Source organism: Onthophagus taurus, chromosome 3 (assembly GCF_036711975.1).
Source record: "Onthophagus taurus isolate NC chromosome 3, IU_Otau_3.0, whole genome shotgun sequence".
NCBI classification, from domain to species: Eukaryota; Metazoa; Arthropoda; class Insecta; order Coleoptera; family Scarabaeidae; genus Onthophagus; species Onthophagus taurus.
Window position 1 is genome coordinate 10167297 of NC_091968.1, and position 22204 is coordinate 10189500.

The 22204-nt window shown below is 32.7% G+C and overlaps 1 protein-coding gene across 1 annotated transcript in view; it reads right to left on the minus strand.

The window, feature by feature from the left end:
* Positions 1-22204, minus strand: part of LOC111422306 (cytochrome P450 307a1-like) — a 49665-nt gene that overhangs the window by 1256 nt on the left and 26205 nt on the right. The window contains exon 2 of the mRNA XM_071195195.1: positions 50-482. Within this exon, the coding sequence (XP_071051296.1) occupies positions 50-482 (433 nt within the window). The remainder of the gene's footprint in view (positions 1-49; positions 483-22204) is intronic.

Below are 22204 nucleotides of genomic sequence, written 5' to 3' on the forward strand. Positions count from 1 at the left end.
ATGTCATTTTTGACGTTTCAAGAAAAATTAAACGTCATTTTTAACTTACTTATGATCATCAACAATCCTCTTTAGAATAAATTTCCTTATTTCCGCCGCCCAATTCGACAATTTATTCATATGCCCAGTATAAAAAGGTAATAACCACGGAACGAAATCCACCAAATATCCTTGATTTATTTCCCAAAAAATCTCATCGAATATCCTAACGACTTTATTGAATTCGTCGTCTTTATAACCAAAACTGGTTGAACACATATATTCCGTAAACATGTTTGCGCACGCCATCAACACAATAGGTTTTAAAGCCAAACCTTTCGAAAGATCTTGAATTTCGATGTTCTTTAACATTTCAGCTACCTCTTTAGATGCCACCTTATTCACGTGATCGTACTGTTGTGACGTAAATCTCGGCGAACAATACGTTCTTGCGATACTTCGTCTCGTTTTTTGCAATGAAGACCAATCGCAAAGAGCTAAAGCTAAAAAAAATACTTAAATTAATTACATCAAAATAATTTCTTAAATCATTAGTGTGAAGTTGGTTATTAAGTCGAAATTTTTAGGTTGGTACTAAAATTTTTGACGTTAACCTCAAAAAAATTAAATAAAAATAAATATGGTGGAGGCGCCGGTGATATTATTTACTTTTTTAACCTAAAATTTTTATTTAAACGATTTAAAAGTAAATTATAAAAAGGTAATGGCATCCAAGCCATAAGGAGTATCTCAGCCGGTTGCATAACAGTTGTTAAACTCCTCGCACTAAGCGCGGTTGCAAAGTGAAAGTCCCAATCGAGAAAATTCCTGGCGACCAGGAAGCGCGTCGGCCGGCTCCGTAAAAGAACCCGGCAGGAATCCGAGATTAATCAGCGATTAGGCAAACGCAAGCTCGGGCAATTCCCGTTTTTGTACGACAGCCGGAATGCTGCGGCCAATTAACGCTACAAGGCAAAAGAGAGAACTCGCATCCTCAATAAAAAAACACTTTTAACAATCATTTTATAGAAATGCATTTAATTTTTTGGGGGAGAAATAAAACCTGAAAACCAGTCCTCCGTGGCACTACTATAAAGTAAAGTAGTTAGAGGACGAACTCGCCTTGACCTCGGAACGGTGGCGTAGTGAATTCACGCTCCGCGATGCGGGTCAAGGCCAAGGAACAGTTAGTGAGAGGACGCGAGACCAACGTCTCGAGAGTACTCACACTTATCGCGAATCCACCGGATATCATTTTACTTTTCATATTAACAACAAGAACTTTCAATAAAAACTCGCATCCTTTATACTTCTAACTTTCAAAGTTTAACCTTTCGGCAGGCGCGCCTATTTTTATTACACAAGCAGGCGCGTAGTGTACAATGTACACATAGCAAAATTTCTTCTTTTGGGGGAAATTTACATGTTAATTCACAAAAAAAAAACAATACAGAGAATACACGACACTTTATTGTTATATTTTATGTGTTTACAATAACATAATAACATAATAACAACTAATAAATCAATTATGAGTCAGAGTCTGAATGCATTTCACAAGTCGAGCAAGTTATCATAGTTTTTGAGTGTTTTTTACATATGAATTGCTTACATTTACAACATTTTTGTGTAGTATTTGTATTTGTACAGGGTGTCCCAATTTCGATGTCCGCATAGGCTATCTCCGAAACTAAAAGAGATAGAAAAAAAGTTGCTTACATGTCATGATCTCGTTTTTCGAGAAAATGCTAATGCCGAAAACTCCGAACAGCTATCGTCTTTTGTTTTCGCCCTATCGGCAAAAACTGAAAATTTTGTGAAAACGACAATCGCGAATATCTCTCTTATTATCAAAGATGGAGTATTATAAATAAAACATTATATGGGTAACTTTTTAAGAAGAATTCAGTGGCGTAGGTAGAATTTTTTTTCCATCTTTTATGTTCGAGATTTTAGACGTAACTTTATTTTTTTAAATGGAAACCATAGTTGGCTATGACTTAAAATAATTTGTTATTTTCTTCTGATAACAAATATATATAGTTTGTGGGGTATATTTCTTATAGTTATTGAATAATTAACAAAAATTCATTTTGTTCCATCTAAATCTAATGTATGTATTTAAAAGTTAACGTTGCTATGGTGATAACCATACATACTATGATGGAATATAATGTATCAATTTTTTTTGTTCTTTCTAAAACTATTGTATGTATTTAAAACTTAATGTTGTTATGGTGATAACCATACCATGAGGGAAAGCATTGTTTCCAATTATTGCCAAAGTTTGTAGTAAGGACAGTAGAATCTAACAGGACTGCTACATCCATTGTATTTTTGTAGTCGACTACGGGTTGGTTGCTCGCACTCTACGTCACACTATTTGCCACGCCTGGTAGATAACTGTCTATGTTTTTAGAGGTTATATGATAGACATTAATACCTCTAAAAAGGCTCAATGTGCTGCCTTAATATATTGAGGTATTTCCCTGAGTTTAAGTTTTTATGGTAGATACTATATGCCAAAACTCTATTATCTAAAAGGGCACACCATACATTGAACCCCAATCTTCTTTGAACACTCAGAGACTTCATCGGTCCAGATGACATTTTGAACAAACAGCAGATTATTTAATTTTTCTAAATATCATCTACAAAATTTTAATCTTAGATTGACATCTCCGGCACGTAAATAATGAGTTAGCCCCGCTTTGTATGGTTTATACTTATTTTTCTTTCATATTCGGGAGCAGCGGCTTTTGGGTGAGACGTCTTGTTGCAATTTCTCTTGCAGGTCATTTTGGTATGTTTTTGTATGTGGTTTGGGGAAGGACCAAATATCCATTAAATTTTCTGCGAACCGGCTGAAGGTTCTTACGTGCGGTTGTCTTCTTTCTGGATATCTTGTGAAATAAAATTCCGCGGCTAACGTCGCATTCTTATCTGATAACATATAGCATTCCATCATGTTACATTTTTCATAATTTTCGAAATTCATTGTAAAGTTTTATTCAGTTTTGTTATACTTTGACACTTAACATGCTGGTGCATCGTACCAGCACATAATGCCAGAGTTGTTATCGAATTTTTAAATACAAACTTTGGCAATTATTTGATACATTATGTTCCATCATAGTATGTATGGTTATCACCATAGCAACATTAACTTTTAAATACATACATTAGTTTTAGACAGAACAAAATGAATTTTTGTTAATTATTCAATAACCATAAGAAATATACCCCACAAACTATATATATTTGTTATCAGAAGAAAATAACAAATTATTTTAAGTCATAGCCAACTATGGTTTCCATTTAAAAAAATAAAGTTACGGCTAAAATCTCGAAAATAAATGATGGGAAAAAAATTCTACCTACGCCACTGAATTCTTCGTAAAAAGTTGCCCATATAATGTTTTATTTATAATACTCCATCTATGATAATAAGTGAGATATTTGCGATTGTCGTTTTTGCAAAATTTTCAGTTTTTGCCGATAGGGCGAAAACAAAAGACGATAGCTGTTCGAAGTTTTCGGCATTAGCATTTTCTCGAAAAACGAGATCATGACATGTAAGCTACTTTTTTTCTATCTCTTTTAGTTTCGGAGATAGCCTATGCGGACATCGAAATTGGGACACCCGTACACAATTTACACCTCCCTCGTTTTTTAGATTGAGTTGGTTGTGTTTCCGACGTCCCGCACTCAGCGCCCATGTAGGATATTTGCAAAAACGCTCGAATATCCTTTGGCAGCGAAATTATTTGAGCTCTCATAATTAGTTGCTCTTTCATTAAAACAATTGCTAAATTACTTAAGAAAATTCTTCGACGACACTGATTTCCCGTAGAATGTTTTGTAAAATACAATATTTGCGAGTTTATTCCCGCTATATTTAGCAGCGTAAAAAACAGGGCTAATGGCCATCGTCTAGTGACCCTCGAAATAGAGTAGGCAGCGCACATCTTATCAACCGTATCTACTGTTCCTTTTGTTTGATTATAACTTAAAATTATTTCGGGTTTATGAGATTCTTCGTCAACTTCCGGTAAGTCGTGCATCGTTGATAATAATATAACGGCTTTGTTTTTTCTTGGGACATAAGAGACTAATGCAGTATCTTGTAGAAAGCCAAATAAAGATGATTGAGGTTGACGATTTTTATTTGGCAAAAACTCCGGCGGAATTTCACGTTTGTTTTTACGTAATGTTCCGATAAATGTAATTTTTTTTTCTAGAAGATATTTAGTTAAGGTTAAGCTACTATACCAATTGTCCGTCGTTAGATTTCTACTAGAATTTTCAATTGGTGTTATTAACCGTTTCACAATGTCGATGGGTGAATTGGAAACTTTATAAATTCCATTTGGTTGTTGCCCACAATAAACTTCAAAGTTGCTTATAAAAAGATTTGGCATCGCACATGGCAAAAATTTTTATACCGTATTTAGCAGGTTTGCTTGGTATGTATTGCACAAAACTACATCTACCTCTAAACGAGTGCAACATTTCGTCAATGGTTACATATTCGCTAACGTTATAACTGTTTTTATAATTATTGACAAAGGAATCAAGGATTGATCTGATTGGAGCCAACTTATCCGTTTTCTTCCTTTCATTCCTTGTTGATTTATCATCAAAACGAAGACTTCTCAACAGAAATAAAAATCGTTTGGAACCCATTACTGCTCGGAGAATTTGAATGCCGGTGCCATCACTATTCCACAGATCCATCACGTTTACATGAGATCCTTTCTTCGTACCAATCAAGAAAAGAGTTCCAAATAAAGCTAATATTTCGCAAATTGTTGTATTTTGGCAGTCTCGTTCCCTCGAATATGAAATCGTATTACGTTTGGATTCGATGTATTTATTTGTATATCGGACAATATCGTTGATTATGTTTGGAGTAATAATTGCTTGAAATGCACTTATTTCGTCGGTAATGTTCCGTGTTTTTGTTGTAAGTTCAGGTAGAACTTTTACGATATTTTTACCCCTAATTTTCGAAGGTCGCTTATTAGGATTTTTATATCAATGATTCGTCATCTTGTTGGTTTACCTCAGACTTGCTCGCCGAACTTGTCTTTTTTATTATTTTCGGTTTTCCTCTTCCTAGAAAAAGGTCACCACTACTTGTGTGTGCTTCCTCTGTTTCATTGGCGCTCTGCTCTGAGTCACTATCATGTTCACTTTGCACAATTTCTTCTTCTTCATCGGATATATCGCTATCGTCGATACTTTCCTTAGGTTCCTCTTCCAAAAAATCTAACAAGCCATGTCTCAAATTATCATTTCCTGACATTCTGAATAAAAATAAAGAGATCATTCAGGTAAAAATTAACTAAATAAATCCTAAGTTTTCAGCGTTAATTTCGTGTTTTAAAAATAAAGATTTCAAAATATTAACCTACCTTAATTAATTAACAATAACACGAACAGGCGCATACGTGTATTTTGTACACAAACTCACTTAATCTCAGTAATTTATTTTTTTTTGTAATTTCTAAGCCACTCAAAAAATTTTCAACCGTAGCCTTCAAAAGACAAATTAACTCTAAAGGAATACCTGCTAAAGAAAGGTTTATTTCTCCGGAAATTACGTCATTCTACCCCTTAAACACAATTGTGTGTACTTTGTACACGAGCGCGCCCGCCGGAAGGTTAAGATCATTTTTTGTACAAAAGAACCCAAACTAAGTATAAAATAATATGTGAATTGCATATTCAGTAAGAAGCCCCCTGTGGGACAATTTAAAAAGAGAGTAAAACCAATTTGCGTTACAACGTGACTTGACTTTTTCTTTTTGTAATAATAATAATAAACAACACTTTTTGTATCTCTATGGATTTACAATTTTTGTTAAAAAAGAACTTATTACTATGATTTCTATTTTGATGAATTCATTTATGATTTAATTTATAATTGTGGTGGTTGCCATATATATTCCCTCCCACAACAGGAATATTAATTGTTGGTAATTTAAAGGTTCTTTTATCTTGTAATAATTAACTCTCTCTACAAAAGCTTTCGACGAATTATTTATTTTTTCAATCAACAAATACAGTCATTTATTTTTTTTTATTACTAACTACGATCATATATTTAAAAAACAAACACCAAATATTGCCATGTAATCATTACCAATAATTTTAACACCCCTCCTTAATGATTACTCCACTCTCTTAACTTAATAAACTATCATAATATCATACTATTAATATTTAACATAAATATAAACCTAATCTGTTACGATTTAACTCAAAATCATACTTATTTGTCCCTTTTGTCAATATATCAGCTAATTGATTTTTTGAACTCACATGTTCAACAACTACATCACCTTTATCTAAATGGTTACGAATAAAATTATATTTCAGGTCAATATGCTTCACGCGTTTATTGTTTTCAGGATTTTTTATAATTGAAATGCATGCTTGATTATCTTCGAATATCTTGATATAATCATAATTTATATTTAGTTCTTTTAATAATTTTCTAAACCACAAGCATTCCTGTACTGCTGAGCATAAAGCAATTAATTCTGATTCAGCAGTTGACATTGCTATGCTATTTTGTTTCCTTGTTACCCACAGTATAGTGTTTCCAAATATTTGTATCAAATATCCTGTAACTGATTTTCTGTCATACTCATCACTTGCCCAATCTGAATCCACATAACATTTAAATGGTAGTTCCTCAACATTTCTTTTGTATGTTAATTTAAAATCTACTGTTCCTTTCAAATATCGCATCAGTCTCTTCATATGTTTCCAAACATCATTTTGATTTTTATCCTGAAATCTTGTAAAATAATTCAAAGCAAAACTTATATCAGGTCTTGATCCTAACATCAAATACATCAAACATCCTATTAATTCTCTGACAGGTTGTTTTGAATGTTCATTTTCTTTAACTTCTAGTTTCAATTTGGGATCTATAGGTGTTGTACATGAATTGCAGTGTTCAAAATTAAAACGTTTTAAAATTTTTAACAAATAATTTCTTTGACTAATTTTCAATATTCCCTTCTTTATATCATAATCTATCTCTAATCCTAAGAAGTATTTCAAATTGCCTTTATCTTTTAATTCAAATTCATTCGTCAGTTCTTTTATACACTTTTCAACATTATCTATTTTATTTCCAGCCAAAATTATGTCATCAACATATAAAATTAAAAATATAATATCTGCAGCATTGCCTTTAGTATATAAACAATATTCATTAATTGATCTAATAAATCCAATTTTTATTAAAAAATCATTAATTCTCTTATTCCAACACTTAGCAGCTTGTTTGAGACCATATAGAGATTTATTTAACTTTAGAACATTTCCTCTTTTACATGTTACTTCTTCTGGTGGATATACATAAATTTTTTCTGTTAATTCTCCATTTAAAAACGCTGTTTTTATATCAAACTGTCTAAATACAAATCCATATTGATTTCCAATTGTTAGTATTGTTCTTATTGAGGACATCCTTGCTACAGGTGAATAAATTTCTTCATAATCAAATGATTTTCTTTGTCCACAACCTTTGACTACAAGTCTAGCTTTATATTGTTCTTCTATATTTGCCTCCATTGGTTTTTTAGTATATACCCATTTAGCTCTCAAAATTTCCGCATTTTTATGTTTTTCTATTTCTTTCCATGTACCTTTCTTTTCTATTGAATCAATTTCTCTTTCCATAGCTTTTAACCAATAATACTTGTCTTCACATTTTTTTATGTCTTCATACTCCTTTGGAACTTCCTCTACATAATTCATTGCATCATATGCCACATATAACTCATAATCTTTTTGCCATGCTGGTAATCTTTTTACTCTTTTACTCTTTCTTATATCACTTTCTTCTCCACTATCATTTATTATTTCATCTTCAACTGATACATTTTCCTTTTTCATTTCAGTACTTTCATTTAACTCGTTTGCTAACGGCTCCTCGTTTCCTCCGTTTATATGTTCATTTATGTTTATTCTTACAATATCTTTATTATAAGGAAAACAATTTTCATCAACTTTGATATCTCTCGCTATTTCTAATTTATTTTCTTTTATGTTCCATAATCTATATCCATTTTGTGCAAATCCTACAATTATACATTTTTCTACCTTAGAATCAAACTTATCTCTTTTTCCTTTGGGAATATGACTTAGCGCTAGAGTCCCGAATACTCTAATGTTGCTTACATCCGGTTTGTTACCATACCATATCTCTGCAGGGGTAACTTTATCTTTTAATGATTCTGTTGGACATCTGTTTAGAATGTAAGTTACATATAACAATGCTTCATTCCATAACTGTTTCGGTACTTTAGATTCGTACATTATTGTTCTAGCTCTTTCAGCCAATGTTCTGTTCATTCTTTCTGCACCTCCATTATGTTCTGGTGTATATGGTATTGTATAATCCAATATTATCCCTTCATTTTTGCAAAACAATTTAAAATCTTTAGAAATATATTCCCCTCCATTATCACACCGAAGTTTAAATATTCTCATTCCAAACATTGACCTAGTCAATTGAAAATATTCTTTAAATTTATCAAATACTTCTCCTTTATGTTTTATCATATAAATTATTGTAAAATGTGAATAGTCGTCAATAAATGTTACAAAATATCTGTGACCATCACTAGATGTTGGTGTTATAGGACCACAAACATCCGTATGTATGATCTCTAACAATCGTTTACTTTTAGCTCGTGTTCTAAATGGTAGTCTAGACATTTTGCCCGCAATACAAGGTTCACAAAAATTTATTTCTTCTATTGGTATTTTGTCATTTATCCCATTGACATAATTTCCTTTTATTAATTTACTTAAACCTAAATAGTTTAAGTGCGCAAATCTACGGTGCCATTTTATAAACTCGTTATTATCATTTTGAATGTTATAACATTCACCCTCTATGATTTCAAAATTTATTTCATATAATTTTTTCCGTTCACCTATGCCTATCAATCTGTTATTTTTATATAACTTTGCCTCAGCATTTTCAAAAATTATTTTTATACCCCCAGATTCTAACTTTTTAACCGATAATAGATTTTGTCTTAAATTAGGAACATATAAAACATTCTTAATGTTACACAAAATTCTTTCATTATTTATAACACTATATGCTGATATATTTCCTATCCCTACCGCATCTAAACTACTATTATTTTTCGCCACTGCTATTCTAATTGGATTTTTTAACATTAATAGATTTTTAAATACCTGCTTATCATTAACTAAATGATCAGTACAACCTGAATCTATAACGAATTTTAAATCCGTCCCACTTGCTTGTTTATTTGTATCCAATTCCCCCATAAAGCATACATTTTTATCAGGAACTTTATTATCAGCTTCCATTTTGTTATTAATGTTTTCTTCATTATTGACATAATTACTTCTCGCTTGATTACCATAACCTCTTCCTCTTGAGTACCTTCCAGGTGCTTGCCCACGAATATATCTGCCTCGTTGATTCCTGAAGTATCCTGTGTTTGAACCTCGTATCGCGGAACTGCTCCTTTCTTTATTATACCAACAATCCTTTTTAAAATGTCCCCGCTTCCCACATTTGTAACATGATTTATCCGCGATAAATGCTATCTGGTTATTTCCTGTACTGTTCTCAAAATTATTTTTATTATTTATTATTTTTTGTTTTTCATATTCCAATAATAGTTTCGATTTCACAAAATCATATTTTAATTCTTCGGATGATAAATTTTCAATAACCGTAGCAATTGTTGCAAACGATGTGGGTAACGCCATCAATAAATTACAAATTATATCTTCATGTTTCAATACGGCTCCACTTGATTTTAATTGTCTTAACACTTCTTCAAATTGATTTATAAATTTATTTAGGCATTCGCCCTCTTTCAGTTTCATTGCCAACATTTTCTTCTTGAGAAACATTTGCCCTGGAAAACCTTTCTTTTGAAAACATTCTTCCAATGCCTTCCACATTTCATATGCTGTTTCCTTTTCTCGCAAGTGTTCCAACTGGCTATCCGCTACACTTTGCACTATTAGCGACTTCGCTTTGCAGTCGTTTTTCTTTTCTGTTTCATTCAACTTAGACTGATAAATTACTGTTTTGACCATTTGTAGAACCCCTTGTTCTTCTAGAATTATTTCCATCCGGAACTTCCAATTGTAATAGTTTTCTCCATTTAATTGTTCTATTTGGGTCGTCTTGCTAGTCGATTGCATCATGTTTTAATCTTTTTTTTATTTTTAAGGTTACGGAAATTTATTATTATTAATTTAACGACTGGAATCTGGGCCCATAACCTATTAATTTTTTTTTCAATCAACAAATACAGTCATTTATTTTTTTTTATTACTAACTACGATCATATATTTAAAAAACAAACACCAAATATTGCCATGTAATCATTACCAATAATTTTAACAAGGAAATGATAATGGCTATAAAAAGAAAAGGAGTAACGAAACATTCAGTCTTGAATTGAAAAACGCTGTTTTTATTACCAATATTTCGATTTCCAACAAAGGAAAATAAATATTGGTTCAGCAACAGACCATTTGAAATGCATATAAAAAGAAACGCATCTGTTGACGTATAGTACTGTCAACTGATGTTTATAAAATTATAATCTGTTTTTTATTTAAATCAATTGTCATTGCCAAATTTTTATAAAAAAACGGTCTGTATCACCCTAGATACCATGTTCTATGACCACGCTTTATAATATTTTCCACTAAATAATAAGTAAGGTTGTGTATATTCTAAAGGAAGTTGTCACTGATTGTCACTTTAAAGACGAAGCCACTAATCTCTCGTCACTTGGCTAATATCAACGTTTTGAAATTAAAACTCGTGAGCAATATATTAAGATAACATAATTAAGTGCTATAATTAAAATTTGAATATTGTTTAAAAATCAGAATTACTGGAAGAATTTGAGTCTTCCGCTAGTTGGATGATGACAGGAGGTAAATCAGTTATTAATGTATTTCCCATTAATGTTGTCCAATCTTTTTTAATTAGTTCTTCACAGTGGCGAACACTATTTGCCCACATTTTCGGAGTGTAATGACCAAGAGTTTTTTGCCAAGTCTCCTTGACACGACAGATCTTTTTCTCCGAGCTGGACTGAACATGTTTATTGTAATAAGTTTTTAAGAACGCCCAACATAGTTCAATGGGATTATATTGGCAATTGTATGGAGGAAGGCGAAGAACAGTATGGCCATGGTCTCTTATTAATTTGTCAATTTCAAAGGATTTTTCAATTTGAGGCTTGTAATAACGGATTATTTCCCATAACGATTTTTTATTTAAGGTTGGTTCAAACTGTATATTATGTTCAGTTAACCATTTTTTCATATCATTTTTTTTTGTGCAGAAACTTGGAGCTTTCTCGATTTATTTTGAGTGATATGGAGCATTATCCATTACTACCGCACACTTCGCACCCAAATTATTTAATGCTGGAAGTAATTGATTTTTCACCCATTCCATAAAAATAATTGAGCAAGAGATCGCAATTTGGCAAAAACCCTGACGAAGTGCCTGCGTGCAAGATTGTAAATCTTTTTCCTTCGCCTTCTGCTCTTTGCGGAATACCGAATCTTTCATTTTCATTTACCCATTGATAAACTTGGGTGCCATTTTCGTAAATCCAAGTTTCGTCAAGAAAAACAAAAGTATACTCTCCGGATTCTAGGTATTGCAAGTATGTCTTTAAAAATGTAATTCTTTTTGAAACTATATGTGGTTGTTCAATTAACACTTTTCTATTGCTAATCTTTTTATATCTATATCCCATAGATTTTATAATTTTATGTAATTTTGATCTACCATTAGTAAAATCACATTCATTTCTTGCAAAATTAAGTAAATCATTAAGATTAAAATACTGTCTCTTTTCATGCAATTTTTGTATTTGTCTTCCTAACTCTTCTTTAATAAAATATAAATTATTATCCGTTTTGTAGTTCATTTTACAACGCCCTTGTGTTTTTGTTTTTTTTACAGTTTGATATTTTTTGTAGGTTTGAATAATTTTAAAAACCGTCGTGCTGTGAACCTAATACAATTATGTTGAATATAAATTTAATTTTAAAACTCAAGTGCAATACACATACATCAAAAATACGTGAAGCTTTATCACATATATATTTTAAATTCGTATTTGGTGTCTCCGTCTGTACTTCTTCACAATACCTAATTATAGAGTTTTTTTCGCGTTTAGACAGTTGACATCCCGTTCCACCCTTTCTTAACATTTTTATGGTAGATTTAGCAGCAAAAAAATTATATGAAAATTGTTTTTTAATCAATCTTAACAAATTTGATAGACAGTGATGGCACACAATTAAAGTAAAAGTCACGACATGCGCTTTTACTTTCAATACCAACTTGACGACACTTTGACAATTGATTTAAATAAAAAACAGATTATACCTTTGATTATATATAATATGGATTGAGCTAACTGAATATATCTAGTAACAAATATGTTGCTCAAGGTGAATAGACGCAGATGGAAAGCGATAATGTGAAAGTGTAACAAAGATAGATATATTATACGTCAGTACGCTTCTATATCTATCTCACTTCTATCAGTACACCCATTATATGGCAGTACGCTTCTATGTCTATCTCGGTTCGATCACCTTGCGCAAGCTATCTCTCTCGTTGGCTCAATCTATATTATATATAATCAAAGGATTATACATATTTTTTTTTTCTTTTTTTTAAGAAATATCTAGGTAACCCTAATACTTTAATTAATATGAATCCTCTGATCCCTAAACTTTATTCACTCGTTAAATTACACAAAGAAAATAACCCTATAAAACCGATAGTTTCTTCCATTAATTCTGACACTTGTTCATAATATCAATGAACAGTGGTTGTTGACTGATTTTCATTGTCTCAATGAAGTTTTTCGTTGACACAATGAAGATTTGTTCATAGACTAAAAACCCTGTTTATCATTATTATTCATTAGCACAATGAAATATAATCATTATAGGAATAAAGAGTTTTCATTGGCTCAAAGAAGTTTTTTGTAATTGAAGGGTACAGGGGAAGAACATACTGCCATCTGTTAGCGACGACATGACTCTAGCTTTGTATCAAGTCCATATAATGAAATATTAATCCGTCCATAGAAATCGGCTTTGAAATTTGAGTGTGCACCGAAAGAATATTCTAAGTACACCGGACTCATTAAGCAGGCTTGCATAAATGTGACGTTTGCATCAGATTGCGTCAGTGTGACAAGTTATTTCGTTGTAATATAAATAATTCGTGTTTGTGCTTGAAGTTTTTATTTTCTTATTGACTTACTGATCGTGTTTAATACAGTGTTAATAATGTCGAGTGAAGACGAAAATGAGACGTCTGTAAGTTTTGGACGAAATACAAAAAAAAGGAAAGTTACAGGAAGATTACGTTCTGCTAATAAGAGGTTACGTGTTGCTAGCCATGAGTGTGGTGACAGTTGCTCCTGCAAGCGTTTAAAATGTTTTGTTAAAAGATTTTTTGTAATTCGCTACGGTAATGGAAGCTGTAAAAGTACTCAAACGGGTGCTGTAATGAGACCCCTTACAGCATCCGATGCTGTAATGAGATTTTAGTAACATTTTATGGAACCAGTTCACGTTGGTGACATTGGGTCATTAATTTTTCTAGTTGTCAATGTGACAATTTTTGTCTATGGATGTTTAAACACGTTCTTAGCATCGAATACAAAGTCCACAATGATGAGGACATTGACTCTGAGCAATTTCTCTTATTTTGGGAGGTGTACATCAAAAATTTTTTTTCAGGTGAATATATTTGGTGTTTTGACAGTTTCTAATTGTCAATTCAAAGTTTCTATTTTCAAGTGTTCCGGTGTTACCAACTGCTACATACCTATTCCCCTACATTGCCAAAATTTACTTTATTTTTGTTAAAAAAAAAGTATAAAAACGCGAATTATTTAGCACTCATTCATTAAAAAACTCGTGGCTTCGCCACTCGTTTTTCAACTTGAATTCGTGCATTTCAAGCGTGTCTTACGAAACTTGTTTTTTAATATACTATTGATTTGCTGGGATCGAAAAAGAATCAAAGTGCTTATTTAGCTGGCTTAATTTCAATTTATCAGATAAAACGTAGAAGATCACGAAAAAACGAAGCAGGCAGTAACTTGTACAATCATGCATTTTGTTACAAAGTTAGATTGGTACGTGAAACAGGTGCGATTGAGGTTCCTATATGCAGGAAGGCATTTCTTTCAAGTTTTGGGATAACTTCTCAGATCATAAGGACTATCCAACATTCACTCATTACAACAGAAAATCCTCCAATCGACAACAGGGGTAAACACAAAAATAGAAAACACAAACTGTCAGACCAAACAATAGAAAGAATTCATTCCCATATTCAGTCTCTAAAAGGTAGGAAATCACACTATAGCTTGCATGATTCGAAACGTTTATATTTACCTGATGATCTTTCGATTAAAAAATTGCACAATATGGGCACTGATATAAATCCAGAAAATCCCGTGTCATACGAATGTTACAGAAATATTTTTAATACCCAATATAATATTTCATTTGGGTATCCAAGAACAGACACCTGTTCGAACTGCGACGAATTCCAGGATAAGGTGTCATGCCTTCAAAAAGAAAAAGAAAATTGTACACCAGAAGAGTGCATCGCAAAAGAAAAGGATATACGGAATTTAACCGTACTTAACGAGTTACATTTGAGAAAAGCTAAAATGTTTTATAAGAGGAAAAGATTAGCAAAAAAAAGCAAGAAAATCTGCCTCTTATGAATCCATCTGCATGGATTTTATGAAGAATCTGCCGGTGCCTAATATTGCAACAAATGACGTATATTATTTTTTTTATTTATTTATTTATTTACGCTCACGGGACACAGCACAGGACAAACCCAATTCAAGCTGTGCCACTAAAAAAATACAATAAGAAAGAAAAAAAGGACACAAAAAAACTTAAATCAGTATCTCAAATTGCATAAGTAATTTAACAAAAATAACAGAAAAAAAAAGGTATCTAACAATCAGCACGTGAAAGGACAAGAACTAATTGTAAGTATAAATCAATCTATATAAATTAATCTATATACGGCATGTTCCCAACAGAGCGAGCAGAGCGCAGAAATGGCGAATGCTGATAGGAGTTAGTGCGCGGAGTTGTAGTAAAGAACAGAAAATCAAAACGAAGCGATCTGGGCGGGACGTGGAAGTTAATCAGTGATGTAAGCGAGGATGATTTATAAATATTATGAATTATTTTATATTCAAGTATTATATCATTAGCAAGTCGCTGTTGGCCGAGTCGTAAGAAGTGGAAAGATTGGCACGCCGAGTTGTAGTCAGCATAGGTAGTATGAGATTTCCAGCATAAAAAACGAACGAATCTCTTTTGGACACGCTCTAGTCGTTCCACAAATATATTATATTGTGGATTCCATACAACAGTGCAATAATTCAAAATGTTAAATACATACGTATAATAGAGAGTCATTAATGAATTAGTGTCGGTAAAATCAGCAACCGATCTCATGACGAAACCAAGCATACGAAAAGCCTTGCTAACCACCGAATCGACGTGCTCACTGAATAATAGCTTACTATCAAACGTCACGCCCAAATCTCTTATAGAAGTAACCCTGTTCAACAACTTCCCTCCAATGATGTAGTCAAAGCGTATGGGAACAGGCTTTTTTGTAAAAGTAATTGTAAAGCATTTACTATAATTCATGGTGATGAAGTTTGTGCAACAATATTGAGCAACTTCGTATAGATCACGCTGAAGAGCAGAACAATCTCTAGGATTTGACACGCGGCAGAAGATCTTTAGATCATCTGCATACATTAAACAGTTAGCGTGTTTAAAACACTTAAATATGTCATTAATATAAATATTAAAAAGCAGAGGTCCAAGAATGCTTCCCTGAGGTGCGCCGGATGAGACTGACACCGTCTGCGAGGAAAAACCTCTAACTGTAACCGACTGCGTTCTATCAGCCAAGTAGGAAGCAAGCCACTGTTGAATGCTGTAGGGTAAACCAACATGTTCAATTTTTTGTAGTAAGAGCCGATGATCAACTTTATCAAAAGCTTTACTAAAATCAGTATAAACAGAGTCCACCTGGCAGTTATCATCGAAAGAATGCAAAATGTAATTGGTATATTCGAGAAGATTGGTCTCTACCGAACGACCAGCACAAAAACCGTGTTGTCGAGGGTCCAAAACATTTTTTACAGTGTAAAAAATAGGCTTGTAAATTAAGCTCTCAAGGACCTTGTCAAGAATGGGCAACAAAGAAATTGGTCTGTAGTTTTCGACCAAGCTTCTACAGCCAGATTTAAAAATAGGCACCACAGAGGTCCGCTTCCAGGCTAGCGGAAAGACACAGTCTTTCAGAGATCTATTGAACAGGATTGATAACGGTTCACTAAGAGATTCACAACAATTTTTTATTATAATAGGAGGTATACCGTCACCACCTGGCCCTCCGGAAGGGTTAACGGCTCTAAGAGCTTTCAAGATCTCAACCTGCTCAAATTGTAGAGACAGGTCGCAAAAACGTGGGCTACCACAACGGGAGCCATTGCTGGTGCTCGAGGTCCACGAAGCATTAAATATTGAGCCGAAGTAACGAGAAAAAAGGTCGCAGATATGTGCACCATCGGTAGCAGAGACACCGTCAAACGCAACCTCTGCAGGCAAGTCACTTGTCGCGCGCTTACCTCTAACAAATGACCAAAACCTTTTGGGATCATGCCGTATACTGCTCTCCGCACTGACAATAAAATTGCGATAATCACGATCGACAAGGAACTTTGAGCGACCCCTCAAAAGGGAAAAAGTTAAATAGTCGAGGCGATTTCTATACCGCTTCCACTTCTTGTGCATCTTACGTTTTTCACGAATTACTTGTATAGTATCTTTTGAGAACCAGTACGGAAAACCGAGTACGAAGACTCGTTTGCGCGGTACGAAAAGTTTAAAAGCGTCAGATAGCACTTCGTAAAAATAAGTGGCAGCCTAATCAACGGTTCCATCGCTCAGACGATCCCGCCAGGGCACCTCATTTAAGTACAAAGTGATTTGATCAAATGATACCTTTTTAAAATTATATATTGGTTCACTACAGTGGGATAAATTTCTAGGAATTAAGAATTTGTATGATATATCTAGCGTAGTATGAGCACGGTCCTCCGGCACCAAAGCATGATCACCCAAATCAACCTCGCAATGAAATACATAAACGTCAGTTGCCATTTTATATGTTCAATATCCATGTTCTTTCTACCGCAGAATCTTACTTTTTCAGACCATTGCAAAAAAGGGAGCAGATGATGTGGTCTCTATGCTTTACGACTTTTGCAAAAACATTTTGCCACCTGAAGTAAGACACCTTGATATATTTTGCGACAGTTGTGCCGGGCAAAATAAAAATTATACGCTATTCAGATCTCTTCATCACCTTGTTCATGACCTAGATCGTTTCGATACAGTTCAAGTTACGTTTCCAATTAGGGGACATAGTTACATGGAGTGTGACAAAAATATGGGCCTTATCAATACAAAAGTTGGAATTGAGCAGCCTTCACAGTGGAATGAACATGTACGAACATCACGCTCAAAACCTTCCCCATTTACAGTAATCGAATGCGATAGGAGCCTCTTTAAACATTGGAGTAAATACTTTTTGACCACGTCCTACAAAAAAAAAAGTTTCTTTTCAGACCAGACCCATTATTGAGATTCTCTTTGAAAAACAACATCCACGGACAGTACAGTTACGGGAATCTTATTCTGGGAGCTGAGAATCTCACATTAAACTGGACAAGAAGAAGAAGAAGACGAGTGTTGGACAGAACAGAAACCGAGAAGCAGAGGAACCAGAACTACTTTATGAGGGCCCAATTCGGATTCCAAAAAAGAAATTCGATAACATAATGTTTTTATGTCGCTTCTGCGGACCCGAAGCTAAACTGTTCTACCAAAATCTCAAAATCGTTGACCAAGATAACGATGAAGATGACGAGGATGTATTTCTAGAGGTAAGTTATTTTATAATAACCTTGAATCATTGAGTTGTTGATATAATGTAAATACTTCATTGTATTAAAGAAGAAGTTTCATCAATGCAATGATTTTAACTGCTAAGAATATTGTTCTTTATATCAATGAATAAAATTCATCAATCACAAACCTACGCCGCCGTATTCCGCGAATTAAGTCAGCGATTTCTTTATCGTCAGACCACTGCGCTATCTATAAAATATTATAACCATAGATCACGTTAACTCGTCGCATTGTCGGATCTTTAATAGTGATCAGTTGAGTGAAGAAGTGTGTATTTTTCCAAAAATATATAGTATCTACAGGTAAGACAAAAATATTTATTTAATGCTTTTCGTTTTGTTATCAACTGTGTTTTTGTTAACATAATACTGTTTTTGAAATTGAAATAAGGTACAAAACAACGTTTTCAAATTAACAAATCTCTAAATAACTATTTCAAACTCAAATTCCACATTCAGATGTCTGGAATGATGTAGTCATCAAAATTTAGCTTTTTTTAAAAGACATGTCATTCGGGTTCATTATTTTACGAATGCATCTTCTATAACTTCTTAATATCAAATGATAGTTTTAACGAAATATCAATAGATCAAACTAAATACTTTAATATCGCAGCAACTTTGCCATGTGTTCAACCTGAAAAAAAAATTTAGTGCCACCACCAATGAAAACATACAGAAAGAAGAATTTAGATTTGATACTTTTCAGCAACAGATAACCAACTCTGCTTCAAAATTTTTGCTTTGTCTTCATAACAATGACAGTTTTTCAAGAAAAAATGTGCTCCAAATTCAAGATCATGTTAATCAACACTTACTTGAGCCGTTATTAAATACATTTACGGCTTTTGCGAAATGTAACTTTCAATATAACCAGTCTTTGTTCACGGAATTTTGTAGTATAGTGTCAAATTCTAGAGATCCATTTAAATGTTTCGGATCAGAGCACTTATTTTATAATTTTTTAAAAGCTGAAGGTTCCATTGAAGGTCTTAAAGAAATTACTATTGATAATGAAGTAAAGCCTGTATGTACATCGTGTAGGTATTTTAAAAAATAAAGAAACAAAAACTAAAGCTGTATTTATCTCTAGACGAAAATATGGAGTCAACATCTTACTTTCAGCTATACTGGATCTCCAAAAGGAAATATGTTAGTGGAGTAGTATAATAAATTTTCTTGCTTTCAAGAGGAACAAAGAAATTCATTAATTGCATTGATTGCACATTATTTAAAAAAAAAAGGAGTCAAATTAACGCTATCTGGTAGCTATCAGCTTGAAAAAGAAATTTTGGAAAGGTTCCCTTCAGAAAAGCTTCTAAGTCCTAATTCTTTCTTCAAATTGAAACTTCTTTCAAAATCAACATAATTTATTTACTGACATATAATCATTATAATAATATTATAATGTTTAATTGACAATTTTAGTTAATAACACAGGCCGACAAAAATTTAAATGTTTTCTAAACCAACAAGTAGACTATACTATCCCGAAGGTTTTTCACGTTCTAAATCCAAATTTAACCTCAAAAATGCTTCATCACGTAAGGTTTTCAAAATATCTTAGCCAAGATATGTTAAAAATACGGTTTCTGGTCGTATTTGTGGTTATAGTTCACCATGACGGAATTTAAAAAAAAATTTTTTTTAGAAATTTCGAAATTATTACCCTTTCCCTTTAAAACTCTTTTTTAATTATTTAAATATCTTTTTTCTTCTTCGAGATATCATCTGTTGAAATTAATAAGTACGTCGGTTTGTTCTGTCCTCGATAAACTGATGTTGAGTTACATCAAGTTAGCGATGCTAACGCACAAGTAAAATAAATATGCGAAAATATGATTAAATATCTAAAAATGAAACTTTAAAATTGAAATATTTAACCATACATTTATCTTTTAACCAGATGGTATTCAGTTGAGAAACAGGACATTCAAAATCCAGTTAATTTTTATGAATTTATTTGGTTTGTTAGCAAAGTTATAGTTTTAATAGGAAAACTATAGCAGTATTTACAAAAATAAAACGATTGTTTACGAGATTTATTCATTCTAAAAGAGACAGTTTACATATTATTTTTTATTTAAGCTCTATAGCGTTTTATAAGATGAAAATCACAACCATATTGGATTTTACCGCAGAACCATTAATGAATGGATTAAAAAAAATTTTTTAGAATTACACCAACCATGTGGTATGAGCCTAAGGATCACAATGAAGACTGTTACTTCTGTACCTGGGAAACATATTATATTCTAACGTACAAAACGTAACACCAGCCAAGAAAGGAAAAATAGCGATATTAGACAAAGTACCACCTAATAAAAATGAATGTCGTTTGGAAGAAATGAGTTCTGTTGAACGTGAAAAGGACAGTGATTATGAGGATTCTGTTAGTGCCAAAGACCATAAACTTTTTGATCAAGATTCATTAGATGATCTTATTCGCGATCTTAGTCTTTCTAAAGATTCAGCTGAAATATTGACTTCCAGACTTAAAGAGAGGAACATGTTGTTACCCGGAATAAAAATCACAGCGTACAGAAAAAGAGATGAGGAATTTCTGAAATATTTTTCTAGTGAAAATTCCTTAGTTTATTGTAATGATATAGAAGGACTTATCAATACATATCAAGTAGGTGTGTATAAGTTCGATCACTGGCGGCTCTTTATAGATTCCTCTAAAGAAAGCCTTAAAGCAGTGTTGCTCCATAACAGCAATAAATACGCAGCAATCCCTATTGGTCATTCCACCAGGCGAAAAGAATCATACGAAGACCTTCAATTTGTACTCGAAAAAATCAACTACAACATCCATAACTAGTTTATATGTGGTGACTTTAAAATGATCAATATTTTGGTTGGTTTACAATCAGGAAATACAAAAAATCCTTGCTTTCTCTGCATTTGGGACAGTCGCGCCCGAGAACAACATTGGATTAAAAAAAAGTGGCGTGAAAGATTTGATTGGAAAGTTGGTTCCAACAATGTTGTTTACAAGAGTCTTGTTGACACAAAGCGTATTTTTTAACTCCACTCCACATCAAATTAGGCTTGATGAAACAATTCGTAAAAGCCTTCAATACTGATGGAAACTGTTTTAAATATCTTAAGTCTGCATTTCCAAATTTAAGTCATGCTAAAGTTAAGGTATCTTCGTGGGGGCTGATATAAGAAACTTAATGAAAGATGACGATTTTATAAGAACAATGACAGATAACGAAAAAAATGCTTGGTTAAGTTACAAATAAGTTGTACAAAATTTCTTGGGCAACCATCGGGATCAACAATATAAAAACATTGTATCGACAATGTTATTAAACTTTAAAAAATTAGGCTGTTTAATGAGTTTGAAGCTACATTTCCTATTTTCCCATTTGGATTACTTTCCGGAAACATTCCATCAGGATTTGAAAGAAAAAGAGCGACACTATCAAGGTAGATGGGATGAAAGAATGATGGCTGACTACTGCTGGTCTTTGAAAAGAAACGATAACGCTGCTCATATAAGCGTAAGAGTGTTAAACGATCGTTTGAATTGATGCGCGTTCGTTATCATAAGAAACTAAAATAACATCTCAATTGCTATAAATAGGAAAGAAGTTTTAAAAATACAAAATTAAATACAATAAAAAACAAATTAATTTAAAAATATTCGAGAATAAGTGAAAGTTATGAAGTTTTATTGTTATAAAGTATATCAAACAAAAATATTGTAAATTAATTCTTACTTTCTCGCACTATATACGAAATATGTATAGATACTCTACATTTTGATGGATATACACGTTTTGAGGTCCCCTGAGTCCATATTGACGACTATTTCCAGAAAATGTCTATGCGTATTTATGTACGTACGTATGTGTGTATGTGTGTAAACACGATAACTTAAAAACGCAATCAGTTACCGTAATGACATTTTGTATGTAGCTATTAAACCAAAATGGAAAGCTCGTAAACAACTTTTAGACCAAATCCACCAACTGGAAATGGCAATTTACCTGAAGACATTTTCAAACGTTTCATATAAACTTACATTTTTGATATGTATAGCCTAACATATACTTTCGTATACATCTAATAAATAACAAAAAATTACGATATATTGAATTACAGCG